At 33.6% G+C, this 15,506-nt stretch overlaps 2 protein-coding genes across 2 annotated transcripts; one reads left to right on the top strand and one right to left on the bottom strand.

Moving 5' to 3' along the window:
• Positions 1 to 5,419: 5,419 nt before the first annotated feature.
• On the bottom strand, positions 5,420 to 8,841 carry LOC129290309 (protein ABIL1-like). The gene is given in 8 exon segments (XM_054927047.1): positions 5,420 to 5,524; positions 5,662 to 5,753; positions 5,864 to 5,918; positions 5,920 to 5,964; positions 6,048 to 6,118; positions 6,121 to 6,197; positions 7,735 to 7,817; positions 8,481 to 8,841. Coding segments are annotated over 8 exon segments (552 nt in total). The 5' UTR covers positions 8,574 to 8,841; the 3' UTR covers positions 5,420 to 5,488.
• Positions 8,842 to 13,285: 4,444 nt separating this feature from the next.
• On the top strand, positions 13,286 to 15,495 carry LOC129290803 (uncharacterized). The gene is made up of 2 exons (XM_054927808.1): positions 13,286 to 13,798; positions 14,842 to 15,495. The coding sequence occupies exons 1-2, from the start codon at positions 13,440 to 13,442 to the stop codon at positions 15,242 to 15,244; spliced, it is 762 nt and encodes a 253-aa protein (XP_054783783.1). The 5' UTR covers positions 13,286 to 13,439; the 3' UTR covers positions 15,245 to 15,495.
• The last annotated feature ends 11 nt before the right edge of the window (positions 15,496 to 15,506 follow it).

Here is a 15,506-nt window from a genome sequence, read left to right as displayed (position 1 = left end):
ATTGGCCTTAAGCCCTTTAAATTATAAAAAAAAAAAGTCAAACTTTAAAAATTAGTCATTTAAAAAAAATTGAGCTTAAAAGTTAAGCTCATATTAGTCCAATCTTTATGAACTAAGCTCACCTATTTCTTATCTCTACAATTTATTTAGAAAAAAATTTTATTAAATTTAACTGTCATTAATTTAATTTTTTAAAATTGAATTGTTATTTTTTATTTTTTAATGAATTTATCTATTTATTGGTAAATACCTTTTTTTGACATTAAGGATTTAATCTTTATCACCATCCCACCCTTCAGCCAGCTTAGTGGTTTCTTTGTAAGTACTTTTAAATTCAGATGCACACGTACACACATATAATCATATATAGAGAATTCCTAATATTATTTACACAAATAAGTTTTAAATATGCTTGCTGTCAATAAAATTAAAATTCTTATTTTACTCAAAAAAATTAAAATTCTTATATTACTTGTGATAAATGCGATCAACAACTTGTTTGCTTTGTTTTCTCTTGTATAAAAAAATATACAGTAAACAAATGAAGAAGCTTGATGTACATCTTGTTTGAAATTTCCCAGCGATTAAGATGAGTAAACAAGCATATTTTTTTGTTTTTTATATAAAAACATGATTACATATCTGTTAATTTTTTTTGAATTAAATCATTTTTTTAATTTAATTGATGCTTAATTTTAAATTTTTATTAAAACATCCTTTTTAACACTCCAAAATTTTAAACTGATTTTTTGTGAAACATACAATTTTACCACTCACTTTATCCACTAAATTCATAATAAAAAAATATCTATCATGATAGTAAAGGGTAACCCTAATATTTATCATGGTAGAAAAAACTTTAAATAATAATTTCAAACTCTACCATGATAGAAATTAAAGGAGATACTATGATAATTAAAAATTAAAATCATTTTTTTGTAAGGTTTACCATGATAAAAAGAGTTTTTCTTACAATATAATATTTCTGAAATGGGCTACTATGGTAAAAAGGATTATACATAGTAATGAAGTTAAACTTATTAAAAAAAAAAATACCATCATAGCTTGGAGAAGAACTATGTGTATTAGGGAAAAGTAATATTTTAGTCCTTATAGTTTCATGTGATTGTTAATTTGGTCCTTGTAGTTTTAATTTTTTTAAATCATTCCTTATAATTTCAGTCATTTAAACCGATAATCCTAAGCCTTTAAATTATTATGAAATTAACTTAACAGAGTCCAACTCAGCATGACATTATTAATTTGAAGCCAACTCAACATGACACATTAAAATCTGTTGAGTCAGTGCTGAAAAGAAATAAAAATTCACCAGTATAAATGTAAGGGAGGCTTTACTTTAAACGCAATGCAGACGATAGAATCCTAAGGTTTTGATGTTTCTCCTCTCAAGAGCTTCATGATACTTCTAAGTATTTTGTAATTGATCTCATCTGAGTGTTTTCCTCTTCCTTTCTGTGATATCGACAAGAGATTGTGGCAAAGTAATACTATGAAAGAAGAGTCTAGTAGAGGATAAAGTTGCATATAAAGAAGAAGAAATCAATAAAAGATAACTTATTGTAAGTAAGGGTTATATTCTATTATCGAAATTTCAATAATTCAATGTCTATAATTGTCATTAATATTATTATAAGATTTCTAATTGTGTGTTTTCCCTAATATTTATTGAAATTGAAATAATATGTAATTTTCAATAGGCTAAAATTCAAAAACCCTTTGAATTTTAAGAAAGTTGTATATGATCCTCATCATCTTTTGACGTTTAAAATTAATCTCCCAACATTTTATTTTGTTTTTCAAAACCCCATGTTGTTAATTAAATTTATTTTATTAATATAGCTATGGCCATGTCATATCAATGCAATACACATGGCACATGACATGAAAAAAAATATTTTTATTATTTTTTAACAAAATTTAAGGAGGTATAAGATTATAATTTTTTCTTTTAATATACATGATGGTGCTTTTCTTTTCTTTTTTCTTTTAGTTGAGCGACACTGAGAACATTGTACATGGGCAATACAACTTAAGAAAAAAATTATAATTTTATTATTTTTATCACTAAGAGAAAAATATATAAAAGCTATAGTTGATAAGAGTTATAAATTCGTTATCTACTTTATGCATTTTTTTCATACTCTTATTTGTTTGTAGTTGTTATTTTTTTAATGAAATTTCAATACTTATTCAATAAAATATGTTATCAGTATGTTACAAATGGAATGTGTACTGCTTTAAAATAAGATATTTTTTAACTATTGGTAATTTGTGTCGATTTGTGTAAAAACAACTTTTAAAAATGTCAAGTTATTCTTGTATTAAAGGATAAATTCTTATTTATATGATTCCTATCAATAATAGTTTTTATAACTTTTGTTTGTTTATATAAAAGGATGTTTTAATTGATAAAAAATAATAAAATTATAATTTTTCTCTTAAATAGTATCACTCACAAACAATGAAAATAATGTTGCTCAACTAAAAGGAATGAGAGTATCATCATGTGCATTAAAAGTAAAAATTATAATTTTACCTTTCCTTAAATTGTGTTAAAAATAATAAAAATATTTTCCCCATGTTATTTTTCATGCGTATTGCATTAATATGACTGACAATAATTATATTAATAAAATAGAAGTTAATTAATGATAGAGAGTTTTGAAAAATCAAATTAAAAATTAGAGGTTTAATTTTAAACATAGAAAAGTGAAGGTGGCCATATGTAATTGTGATAGGAATTAAAGGAGGAGTCAGAATTCAATATTTAATATCTTTGTTTTGTTGTAGGGCATTGAAGGACCAATAATTAGATCCAAAGCTAAGAGGATGAAAAAAGCCTTAAATTCATTAATTAAAGATGTTTTAAATGATTAAGAAGTTTTAAGGGTGAATGAAGTTATAGAAAACTAAAGAAAAACTCTTAATATATTGAGTCTAACTCAAGATATTCAAGCCCATAAATTCAATTAGTTTAGTTATTATTAGTATTTTCTTAAATTAAAAAAATTAGTTATTTTATTTTATTGTAAATTTAAGTTTAAGAAAATTAATTTATTTAATTTAATTTAAATAAGAATAAATGTATTTATTAGGATATAATCTATCCATTCAAACTCTTAAATTAACTAAAATTGCATCATTTAAGTTTTTTAAAAATCCATTTAAACAATTCAGCCTTTGTTTTTTTTATTTGGATTTATGAATTAATTTTCTTTTAATTGTTAGTTGTTTTCCATAAGATAACACATCATGAAATTTCATATTATTGTAAGCTACCTGTCACGGGCTGAGAGCTGGCGCAGCAACACGGCGCCCGTGCGGCGTCCTGGAGGACCCCATAATCCTCAGGACAAGCCTTTACCACGTACGGATCACACTGGTTTCGCCCTGCCATGGGCTCATCAGGGAGGCGGCACTAGCCCCCGACCAGTTGTGCACACAGTCCGAAGACTGAGGCAGAACACCCCCCAATGCTAATGTCGCCCCTTTACCCATATTGTGCGAGGCTAACCATCGGACCGTCATTATCTTGGTCTTTACACGGTCACGGAAATATCATTCGTGACATGCTCCAACACCCAATCTAGCACGCCTCGTGCTAGGGGAGAACGACTCGCCCAAGGTGTACGTACAGTACTGCCACAAACAACATCAGCTTACTTGCTGAGTGGCCACCCAGTCCTGCACTCTTCGGACCCACTCGCACCGCGAGCCAACAGGAGTGGAGTCGACAACGGCCAACCATCCCGCCCGAGTCCCCACTTTGGACCCACCTGCTCGGAGGCCTTTCTGGAGCGGTGCCGAGGCCGACCAGTCCCAAACGTGGGACCCCACGCGCACACGGCAGTAAAGTACGTCCTGCTCTGATACCACTCTGTCAGGGCTGAGAGTCTGGCGCAGCACACGGCGCCGTGCGGCGCCTGGAGGACCCCCTAATCCTCAGGACACAGCCTTACCACGTACGGATCACACTGTTTCGCCCTGCCATGGGCTCATCAGGAGGCGGCACTAGCCCCCGACCAGTTGTGCACACAGTCCGAAGACTGAGGCAGAACACCCAATGCTAATGTCGCCCCCTTTACCCAATTGTGCGAGGCTAACCAGCGGACCGATCATTATCTTGGTCTTTACACGGTCACGGAAATATCATCCGTGACATACCGCTCACCTGACTCATCAAATTGCCTCAAAATTAAAGGAATTTTATACATTTTAACCTTGCCAAATATATAATAGTACCCTGAACTTGCCCACTTTAAAGATTAACCATAATGTCAATTGACAAATTAATCATGAACACCTCGATGAATTTTAAATAAATCATGAATACCTCTATGAATTCCACATATATACATTTACAAATGTCTCAATACTATCCCATACATCTTGTGTACCCTACCCGCGAAATTATACTGTCATCGACCATGACTGCGAATGGAAAAATCCAGAACACAATTAACGAGCACTGTACAAAGTGGGTAATTATTTCAAGGCCTAGAATGCGATTCATTTCTGAGCGTTTATGGAAATATGGCCGAAGGATAATGAAATAAGCATGTAAGTGGATAAAGTGCAATCTACACCCATACTATAAAAAAAAACTGAAGTGAAATCTCCTTCATCATGCAGTAGCTGACAATGGGGCATCTGTGCAGGGTCGCTACTCAGGAGACGGAACCAGACTTCAGTTTGAGAGTTTTCTGCTTGGTAAAGAACACCGATAGCATGCTTTTACTGCGAATATGGGTCTGGACAAATCTCACGCCGATTTTGGTTGTCAAATGACTTGAATGTTGTCAAAGGTTTTCGAACCCTCCAATGCACCTGCAAATCAGGCCCACAATGACCTCTATTATAGTAAATCTTTTTTCACAGAAGTAAAGGAACATAAAAGTATCTTGTGTTCATGCAAAATGAATAGCTTCGTCATTCCACTATACCATCTCTAACATAGACCAAATGAATATTTGGACAAACCCAATATTTGGATCCATTCGCCAAACTAAAATTGTAGTTGCCATCTTATTGGTTGTGCGACACCCAATGAAGCCCTAGATACTTACCCTGAAACTAACATGTTCCTCAATTTTCTGCAAATTACAATTTATTCTCTCAAAGTAAATAAACCCTCCTGCTATTATAGGTCTTCAAAATATCTCCACTAGTATAAGAACGCCTAGTGGTCAAACAAAGGATTTCCTATAAAGATTGGACTACATCAGGGATCATCTCTGAGTCCTTATTTGTTAACTTGATTTTAAATGTTTTGACGAATATATTCAAGAGGAAAATCCCGAAATGTATGCTCTTCGCGGATGATATAGTTCTTATAGCAGAGACAAGAGAAGAGGTTAATTGCAAACTTGAGTTATGGAGGAGGACATTGGAGTCGAAATTTAAATATTCCCAATTTACTTTTTTGAAGAACGTGAACTCCCTTTCAAGGTAGAATTGGTTTCTGAAGCTAAATGCCATGAAAGAGTTTTTGCTGCAGGGATTCCTACATAAAATAAACATATGTTTGAATGAAACAATGTTATATATACTTGCCAACTCAAAAAAAAAAAAAAAAAAGAGCATACATCAAAGCCAATGCCATAATCTTTAGAAAGGAATAAAATTTCCCCAACCACACACCTGAAGGTCGAGTGCGTGCTCTAGTTTGAAATTGATTTTTCCTTGCATCAACTTGTATTTGTGAACTGAAATGCACTTTTTATTGACAGAGTCTAGCATTGCATTGTTAAAAGAAACAGACGCATTCATCATTGAAATCAAAGATACAGATCTACAGCATGAATAATTACTTCAAGATGAACATGAAACCAGTTAATCCTACTTGGCAAGATGTAGTGCTTATGATGCCTGGGAATGAAAGCTAACAATTGCTGCTGCCCGAAGACCTTCTTTATCAGTGTAAATTTGGCACGTAAGAAGTTGCTGCCAGTAAAGAAATTAATTAACCTCAACTCCCATTGATAGCTGGCTACCAGAACATGGCATCTCAAGCAAATGGTAATTACCTGATTTAGGGTAGAGACCTTCAAGTCAATGGTTGAGGCATCCAAAGTTTGCTGTTCAACAAGATCGGTTATTTGTATGCTACAGTTCCAAGATGATCAACAGCATTCACAAGGGCTCGTACAGCATAATCTTTCAGGTTGTCAAGTACCCTGGTCAGTATATAAGATTCATCTAAGAAAACAATAGTGCAGTTCGAACACAAAAAAAAATACACATATTTAACCATACATTTTCGATTAACTAATCACAAAATTTTCTAGGGTACATATTATGATCAAGGATCTGGTTTTAGAGGACCACATGCTGTGAAATTCAATCTCTCTCCCTCTCTTCTTCGTAGCTTCCTCCTCCTCAAAGCTTATCCCTTCACTGGCACTGAAATCCCACAATTGACCTTTATAGCATTGACTCCCTAGATCTCATTCACTTTCTCAATCAACTTGGTCCTTCATCACTCATTTACACTCCTTAATTACTTCTAGTTCATCATCATCCTCCATGGCTGAAGAGAATCACCACCGCTGCGACCTCTTCCACCACAAGAAGGATGACAATGACAAGCCCCTTGATTCCTCCAACTCTGACATTGCTTATGGTTGTGACAAGCCTTCTTCCTCTTACTCCTCCAACAACCCCTTCAATGGCCACAGTTACACTGACTCTAGTTACAACAAGACAAGCTACTTTTGCCGATCAGCCATCTAGCGGTTACAAAAGTGGCGGCAGCTATGGAGGCACCAAAGGTTGGTACGGTGAGACTGAGAAGGTCAGGGGATATGGCAGTGGTGCCGGTGGATATTCTGATAGTACCATTGGCAAAGGGTGTGGTGAGAGTAAGAAAGTTGGCGGGGGTGGAGGTACCGGTGGATACTCTGATAAAACCAGCGTTGGTGAGTACAACTGGTTAATCAGTGTGATTCCCTTGAATTCTATAACTTAGCCCCTCCTCCGTCACCGTCAGTGATCTCAATCAATGGCAGGCTGGTAGAGTTAGTTAAGCAGAAGGAGAGGATGTCGCACCAGATGATCGGACAGTTGCTGGAGGAGAAGATGTGGGGAAGCTTTTCATGGTTAATTCAGAGTACACTCACGACAGGTGCATTTTGTTTTATTTCAAACCACGGACATTTTTGTAATTGTGACTTTAATCTAACTTACATTTAAGTCCGAAGGGACCTGAGAATTATTTATGGATTTGATGGGATTTTTGAGTATTTAGAATTGTTGTATGGGACCTGACAGTGATTTTCCCTCAAATTTTCAGCATATAATATATCAAAGCAGCCAGTACTATCGAAAGGATCAAAATTAAGGACCCAAGTCATCCAACCCAATTAGTTACAGAAACAATAGAATTTTCATTCACACAAAGTGGAATACTTGTACCATTTGACTGCAGCCCAAACCTCAAATTTCCAATAGTTAGCATTTCACTCTTGCTTGATGCAGCATGCATTTATTGAAAACCCAATGCAAAATGTAACGTAAAAATTTAAGTAACATTGATATTGCGGAGTAGAAGCAATTAGAAAAATACTCCAATCAAGTCACCAGTTATCTCTCCAGCTGCAAAATCTTCAATCACTTATGATACAGAGAGCCTAATGGGGGTAAAATTGCCTTCCAAAACAACTTGGATAAAAAATATATACATATCATCAACGAAAGAAATATTCTATTTCTTACATTTGTTTCTGTTCACTGTGGAGATAGGACTTCTCACAGTAGTCTGCAGCAGAATAAAGTTGAGGCCTCAGGTTCTTTAGTTCCTGAAATGACCAACATAGGAGGATTAAATAACTACTTATTATTTAATATGCATTATGTATTTGTCAAATCATAATCACAACAATCAAAGAGAAAATACTGAAAGGAACAGAATGAGACAATATATAGCTACAGAAACCCTTTAACAGTGTGAAATCTTTAGAAGAAGCTTGGATCGCACAATGAGACTCTGAGGCGTCAGAAATTAATGTAACGTGTTTCAAAAGAATAGTTAAATTAACACCATGGCTTGGACGAACTTACCACCGCGTTTGGTTTCAAAGAATCGTTATAATTAACCCACCGCCCCCAATCCCCATCCAAGGGAAAGAAGTAAGAGTTAAACGGACCGGAGAAGAATCCATCTTCTCCAAAGAAAAACCAAAGCTAGTACAAAATTCAAAGCTAACTTACCCGCGTTTCCCTGAATTTTCCTCCGCCATCAAAACAGGACAAAGACATTAGAAGTCAATCCCGGGAAAAACAATCTTACCAAGTGCAGAAAGAATCAATGAGAAACACATTTCACATCAAATAAAAAAAAAAAGAATCAATGGGAAACACAACAAAATTAAAAAAAAAAATGAAGATCTAGCTCAACTGCCGAAGCATCGCACCCAAAAAAAAAAAAAAGCGGGAGAAAGTGAGAGAACGAGGAAGATCACCTGCAATGCCTTGACGAAGCCCTTGCTACGCTCCATGGAAACCTCGTCGAAGGTCATGGCGGAGTTGACAGACCTCGGGAGCTCCAATTCCATGCCTAACTGAACAAACTCCAAGAAATCAAATTACCAAGCAAAAGCATGAAATCTGGTCGGCAAGATAATCCTTAATATAGTGATGAGAGGGAATTGAAGTGGGTGAGGTTTTGGTGGGAGAGGTAAGCAAGCAAACTATGGGAGTGAGAGAGAGAGGCAAAACCCCAAGGGGAAGCGAAAATGACAGCGCGCCTCTCGGTTTTTTTTGAGGTGCTCGTTCGTCGATGGAACTTTTCGCGCAGTCGGTGCGTTATTGTATTCTTTTTATTTTATCGACAATGGTACACTGACCTGATGTTTCTTTCTAGAGAAGTAAATTTGTACACCCTCCTACCTCATCTATAAAGTATATCTTAAAAAATTTATTTAATTTTATTTATAAATTATGATATAATTTTTGAAGTAATGTTTAAAAAATATTTTAAAATTATTTTTTTAAAGAGAAAAAAATAACATGAAATCATTTTTAAATTTATTATATCAGGATGTATTTAAAATTTTATATATTTTTATTCCTTTTTTTTATTTTTTTATATTAGTATTGATGAATTTAATAAAATAATTTATAAAAAAGATCAGAAAACAAGTAATAAATTACATGTTTTTAAAATTATAAGGAATAATGTATATAACATTCATAATGCAAATGTTAACATAAATAAAACTAGACACTCTCCGATGCATGGCAAGATTATTTATGGAACAATTGAACAAAGTATTTTAAGTTGAATCTCATCTGTTGCAGAGGCTTGATTTTTTAGCTTTTTAGAATTTTATAGTTTGTGTAATTTATCAATTCATTTGAGATAATAACATTTACAAAAAATTAAATCTAAATAATAATGCTGTCGATAATGCACCACGGTAAAATTATAAGGAATAATGTGTATATATAGTGTTTTAAGCCTTTTTTTAAAAAAAACATTATAAGGAACAATGTATATAAGTAGCATCAATGTAATTTTGACATAAATAAAATGTGTTGATGGGAGTATGATTATGAATTGGATGCCTGCCTGCCTTGGGCAATCTTCATTATAATTGTCGTAATTGCTTTGAGTTTCATGTCAAGCGTCGTCATTTTTAATTAGATGATCTGCTTTTGCTTAGCACTTAGCAGTGAAAAACATATCTCCACCCTCTCAGCCAAATCTTTATTGCAGTAAAAAACGAAATACGTTTAGTAAATATTTAATAATGTTAGCCCCCACAGCACTGCACCGTTGTTGACGGAAACGACGAGACTTGAAGATTCTTACACCCCACTCACCACTCAGAATCTATTCTCTCTGCTTCGTCCCTTGTCCACTTTTTGTTTTCGTTTATTCTTTTTTCTGCCTTTTCTTTTTAAATTTTATCTTCTTCTTCTTCTTTTGTGTTTTCCTCCTCCATCTCGTTTCCTCTCTCTCACTACTTTACTATTTTTTTATTTTATAACTAAATTAAATTATCGTCTTAATTTTATGATTTTGTTTAGTTCTATTCTTTGTAAAAATTTGTAAGAATTACATATTTATCATATAAAAAACCATAGTTAGAAAGTTTTCTTTTAACCAATCAACTTCCAATAATAGTTAATTAAATTAAACTTAATGGTGCAATCGGTACGACTTATGTGCAATGGAGTATACATAGTTAAAAATCGTTCATTCAAGGTGCTTGACAAATTCTAATAGTAATAACATTGGACGAGTGTATAAAAATATGAACAGGCATTGAGAGTTCAATTCTTTTGATATAAAAAAATTGTGATTTTTTTTTTTTGCAGAAAAATAGTGATTCATAGTAACAACAGAGCAAGTTTATTAGTTTAGTTCGTAGGAATTTTTGGATGAAGCTAGTTCCTTGTTTGGTATTTAGAAGAGATTTTGATAATGTGTGACTCATTGTTTGGTTAGATGGCTTGGAGGGGAGGAGATACGAGTTTCTAAATTCATCTAAACAAGATGGATAAGTAAAAAGTCATGAGATTTTTTATAAAGAGAATATGTACAAATGAAAGCAAGAAAAACTGATTAAAAGTTGTAACCCGACTTTGCATTTTTTCTAAAAATAGAAGTAATTATATCCTCTCATCAGTCATCCCCTTCCTTGCTCTTTAGAACCCTTCAAACCATTCGAACCAAACTGGATCATAAGAGAATTACGTGGTTTCGAAGCAACAACTAAGTAAATATAGGCTACAAACTGTTTAAACATGTTTGAGCATGCAAGCTATCACATAAACTTGAGGGATTTTTGAGGTGACATGCCAAAACTAAAGCCAAAGAGCTGAGCACCAATCATCAGAATCTCGATTGGGCAAGGTGGAATAAGACTCGTTGAAGCAACTGGAGAGACGAAGTTGGGATAAGCATAGCCCAGAGGCATTCTTTTAAAGATTGCTTCCAGGTGAGGAGGACCACTCATCCGTTTATAGCAATATCCTCCATGGTGGTTGAGATGGAGACTCGCTTGATGACACACAAGGAACAGATTGAGAATACAACAAGTAAAAACAACACATGGTAGGCTAATCTTGCATTACAATGTAGTTAGAATATAGAGAGCAAGCAAATTAAATATTTATTACCAATAAAAGTTTGTTCAATTAGTAAGAATTATCTCATAACTCAAAAGATCAATGTGAGATCGAAGCTTATTTTTGATGCAAACACCTTGTTAGTAATCAATTTTTGAGTAATCTTTAAATATTTTTGTAAATGCCCTTCAAATCTAAAAGTATGACCTAACTTTAATAACTTTTTAGGATTCAACTTATCTAAATATTTTTATGTAAAAAAAAAAACAAAGACTCATTGGCAAGGGGTGAATGGGTGTACTTTTCATTTGGACTTGAAGAGGATATAATTGTGACTTTCAATTAAATTTTAGCAATTTTATTTTTTTTGTCTTAAATAATTTTATAACTATTAACTTATATATTCAAAAATTTTAAATTTAAAATATAAAAATAAATAAGTGATTTTGTATTCATCATTTTTTTTGGAAAAAATGAAATTTTATCTTTAGATGAGATACGTCGTATCCAAAAAAATATTTTTTTTTTTGCAGAAAAATAGTGATTCATAGTAACAACAGAGCAAGTTTATTAGTTAGTTCGTAGGAATTTTTGGTGAAGCTAGTTCCTTGTTTGGTATTTAGAAGAGATTTGATAATGTGTGACTCATTGTTTGGTTAGATGGCTTGGAGGGGAGGAGATACGAGTTTCTAAATTCATCTAAACAAGATGGATAAGTAAAAAGTCATGAGATTCTTATAAAGAGAATATGTACAAATGAAAGCAAGAAAAACTGATTAAAAGTTGTAACCCGACTTTGCATTTTTCTAAAAATAGAAGTAATTATATCCTCTCATCAGTCATCCCCTTCCTTGCTCTTTAGAACCCTTCAAACCATTCGAACCAAACTGGATCATAAGAGAATTACGTGGTTTCGAAGCAACAACTAAGTAAATATAGGCTACAAACTGGTTAAACATGTTTGAGCATGCAAGCTATCACATAAACTTGAGGGATTTTTGAGGTGACATGCCAAAACTAAAGCCAAAGAGCTGAAGCACCAATTCAAGAATCTCGATTGGGCAAGGTGGAATAAGACTCGTTGAAGCAACTGGAGAGACGAAGTTGGGATAAAGCATAGCCCAGAGGCATTCTTTTAAAGATTGCTTCCAGGTGAGGAGGACCACTCATCCGTTATAGCAATATCCTCCATGGTGGTTGAGATGGAGACTCGCTTGATGACACACAAGGAACAGATTGAGAATACAACAAGTAAAAACAACACATGGTAGGCTAATCTTGCATTACAATGTAGTTAGAATATAGAGAGCAAGCAAAATTAAATATTTATTACCAATAAAAGTTTGTTCAATTAGTAAGAATTATCTCATAACTCAAAAGATCAATGTGAGATCGAAGCTTATTTTCAATGCAAACACCTTGTTAGTAATCAATTTTGAGTAATCTTTAAATATTTTTGTAAATGCCCTTCAAATCTAAAAGTATGACCTAACTTTAATAACTATTTAGGATTCAACTTATCTAAATATTTTTATGTAAAAAAAAAAAACTAAAGACTCGTTGGCAAGGGGTGAATGGGTGTACTTTTCATTTGGACTTGAAGAGGATATAAAATTGTGACTTTCAATTAAATTTTAGCAATTTAATATTTTTTTGTCTTAAATAATTTTATAACTATTAACTTATATATTCAAAAATTTTAATTTAAAATATAAAAATAAATAAGTGATTTTGTATTCATCATTTTTTTGGAAAAAAATGAAATTTTATCTTTAGATGAGATACGTCGTATCCACTTTGATATATAAACTTAAGATTTTAAGTTTTAATAGTAATTTAAATTTTATAAATAGTATTAAATGTATATAAAGCTTCATTATTTATAAATTATGATCAATCTAACTTATTTTAAAATTTGTGTAAAGAGTGTGCGGTGTGCCTATAATTTACTTTAATTTTATACCAAAAGCAATATAAGTATACATTACAATTTATTTTTAAATTTTAACATATTTAATATAACTCAGCAACATATAGAAAGGTAAATGAAAATAATTATGTATACGATTAACATAAATAAATAATAATAAATTAAATAATCATTATAATTATAATTAATATAATTTTTTTTTTGGACAACATTTCTGTGGGGCCTGTGTACTTCCTTTTGATAAATTGGGTAATTGACGGGACCTGAGCCGGAGGGGAAGTCCAGTTTCTTTTGTTGAGCGCGCTCCTTTGACAAAGGGGTGGTTCCAGATAAGATTTCATTTCCAGGAAAATGACATCGTCTTCCTTAATTTTCCTCTAATTTCATTGTTCATGCGGGAAAATTTGAGCTACTGATGGCTCTTCTTATCCATTCCCCGGTGACGCTTGTAAACCCCAAAGTTTTCTACGATCACAGCCCTAGCTTTAGGAAGCTTCAGAGCTTTAAAACCTTCACGGACGGCATCGCAATTGGGCCGAGTGATGGGATAAGAGTATCTTGTAGAGTGAAAGACTTTGGGGTTTCGGGTTTGAATCCGCACGTGAGTTTGAAGTCGTACGGTCTCTTTTCAGCTCCGGTGAAGCTGGAATCGAGGTCGAGCAAAGAGGAGGAAGAAAAGCAGAATTACTATTTGAATCTGGGCTATGCGATCCGGACTTTGAGGGAGGAGTTCCCTGAGCTCTTTTACAGGGAGCCTTGTTTCGATATCTACAGGTTTGTTGAGTGTCCACCGTGGTAGTTGAGTATTTGAGGAGAATAGATAATTGATCTTTGTTTTCCACCAATTTATCGTTTGTAATGTTTTAGTTAAACATAAATTATGGCCTATGAGACTGATTGCATGTATCACCTGTATCATAATTCATATCAAACCTACAGCAAGGTGTACGCAGTTCATAAGACATCAATAGCGCAATGTGTTGAGCTTGTATTTTGGTTAATAATAACTAGATTGATTATGATCATACCTCATGAGGGACTGACAGAACTGGATGTTAAAATCATGAAGGTTGAATCAGGAAGCACGTACTGTTTTTGACGACTTTAATTTTTAAACCTTTAATATTATAATTTTTGTAGAAGTTAAAGGTGTGACCAACTGATGATTGATGCCTTTTAACTACACTCTCTGTTTCTTGCGTTTTCTGCTTGCCTGGTACTGGCATCATTTGGGAAAGATGTAGACTGGAGTGTTGGATCTTTTGTGTATTGCCTAAATTAGTAACTTTAATTGTGGAGCAAGGTTGAGTATATTAAAATGTGATTGGTGTTCTGCTGCATCATGACCGGTTTCACTTAAAACTGTACATGTCAAAGGTAGTTACACTTACTATGAAGAACTCTCATTTTGAGTCCTAGCTTCTAAGCTTTGCGCTAAGATGAGGAAATTCAGTACTTTCTCACAGATGAATTGGAGAACATCATTCGACTAGTCAAGAATGTTGTTGGGGATGGTTGTATAGATCTTGATTTACATATCTGATATCAACATTAACTTAGGACAGAATTTTTAAGTTTTAATTTGTAGACTGTCAGTCTATTGAATCAAGCACTGACTAATTCTCATCTGTGGATCAATGAGTTGATGAATTTTCATGCTAAATCTTGGTATGCATGCTTTGAATGTATCAAGTGCTAGTATAGTAAATTGGAAATAGATTACACCAGACCAAATTGAGGTGTTGTGTGGTTTTTTTTTTTTTTTACCGTGTCTAAATCTTATTGCTCAGTGATTACAACACCATGTCACTTTACAGGGATGATATCGTGTTTAAAGATCCTCTCAATACATTCATCGGCATTGAGAATTATAAATCAATCTTCTGGGCATTACGATTTCATGGCAGGATCTTTTTCAAGGCTTTGTGGATTGATATAATTAGCATGTGGCAGCCTGTTGAGAGCACGATAATGGTTCGCTGGACCATTCATGGAATCCCTCGAGTTCCATGGGAGAGTCGTGGAAGGTTTGATGGAACCTCTGAATATAAGCTTGACAAGGAAGGCAAGATTTATGAACACCGGGTTGACAACATTGCTCCGAATTCACCCCCAAAGTTTAAGGTGCTTGGCGTGGAAGAATTAATCCAATCTATTGGATGCCCCTCAACCGCAAGACCAACTTATTTTAAAATATCATTGTCTTCAAAGAGAACTTAAACTTAGCACGGGTGAAGTTCTTCAAAATTTTGGTGTAAATTCTGGATGTTATGTTGAAGTATGGAACAAGACATATAAAGCTGTCTTATGTTTGTGCTCAATTGTAGTAGTAATTGTGTAAACTGTAAAGGATCTATATTGGCTGTTGTAAGTAGCAAAATTTTCAGCCTTGTATGTATTTTGTATACTCTCCGTTTATTTTATAGATTTGCTGACTGTTATCATCAGATGCAGTTAGACTTTCGATGAAAGATGTTTTGAT

The sequence above is a fragment of the Prosopis cineraria genome, unplaced genomic scaffold (assembly GCF_029017545.1).
Source record: "Prosopis cineraria cultivar Desert tree isolate PC_DT_omini unplaced genomic scaffold, ASM2901754v1 PC13, whole genome shotgun sequence".
NCBI classification, from domain to species: domain Eukaryota; kingdom Viridiplantae; phylum Streptophyta; class Magnoliopsida; order Fabales; family Fabaceae; genus Prosopis; species Prosopis cineraria.
This window is presented reverse-complemented; position numbering and strand designations above follow the sequence as displayed.

Coding starts and splice junctions, on each gene's coding strand:
- LOC129290803 (XM_054927808.1), top strand. CDS start 13,440: ATGGCTCTTCTTATCCATTCCCCGGTGACGCTTGTAAACCCCAAAGTT. Junction 13,799..14,841: donor CCTTGTTTCGATATCTACAG/GTTTGTTGAGTG, acceptor GTCACTTTACAG/GGATGATATCGTGTTTAAAG.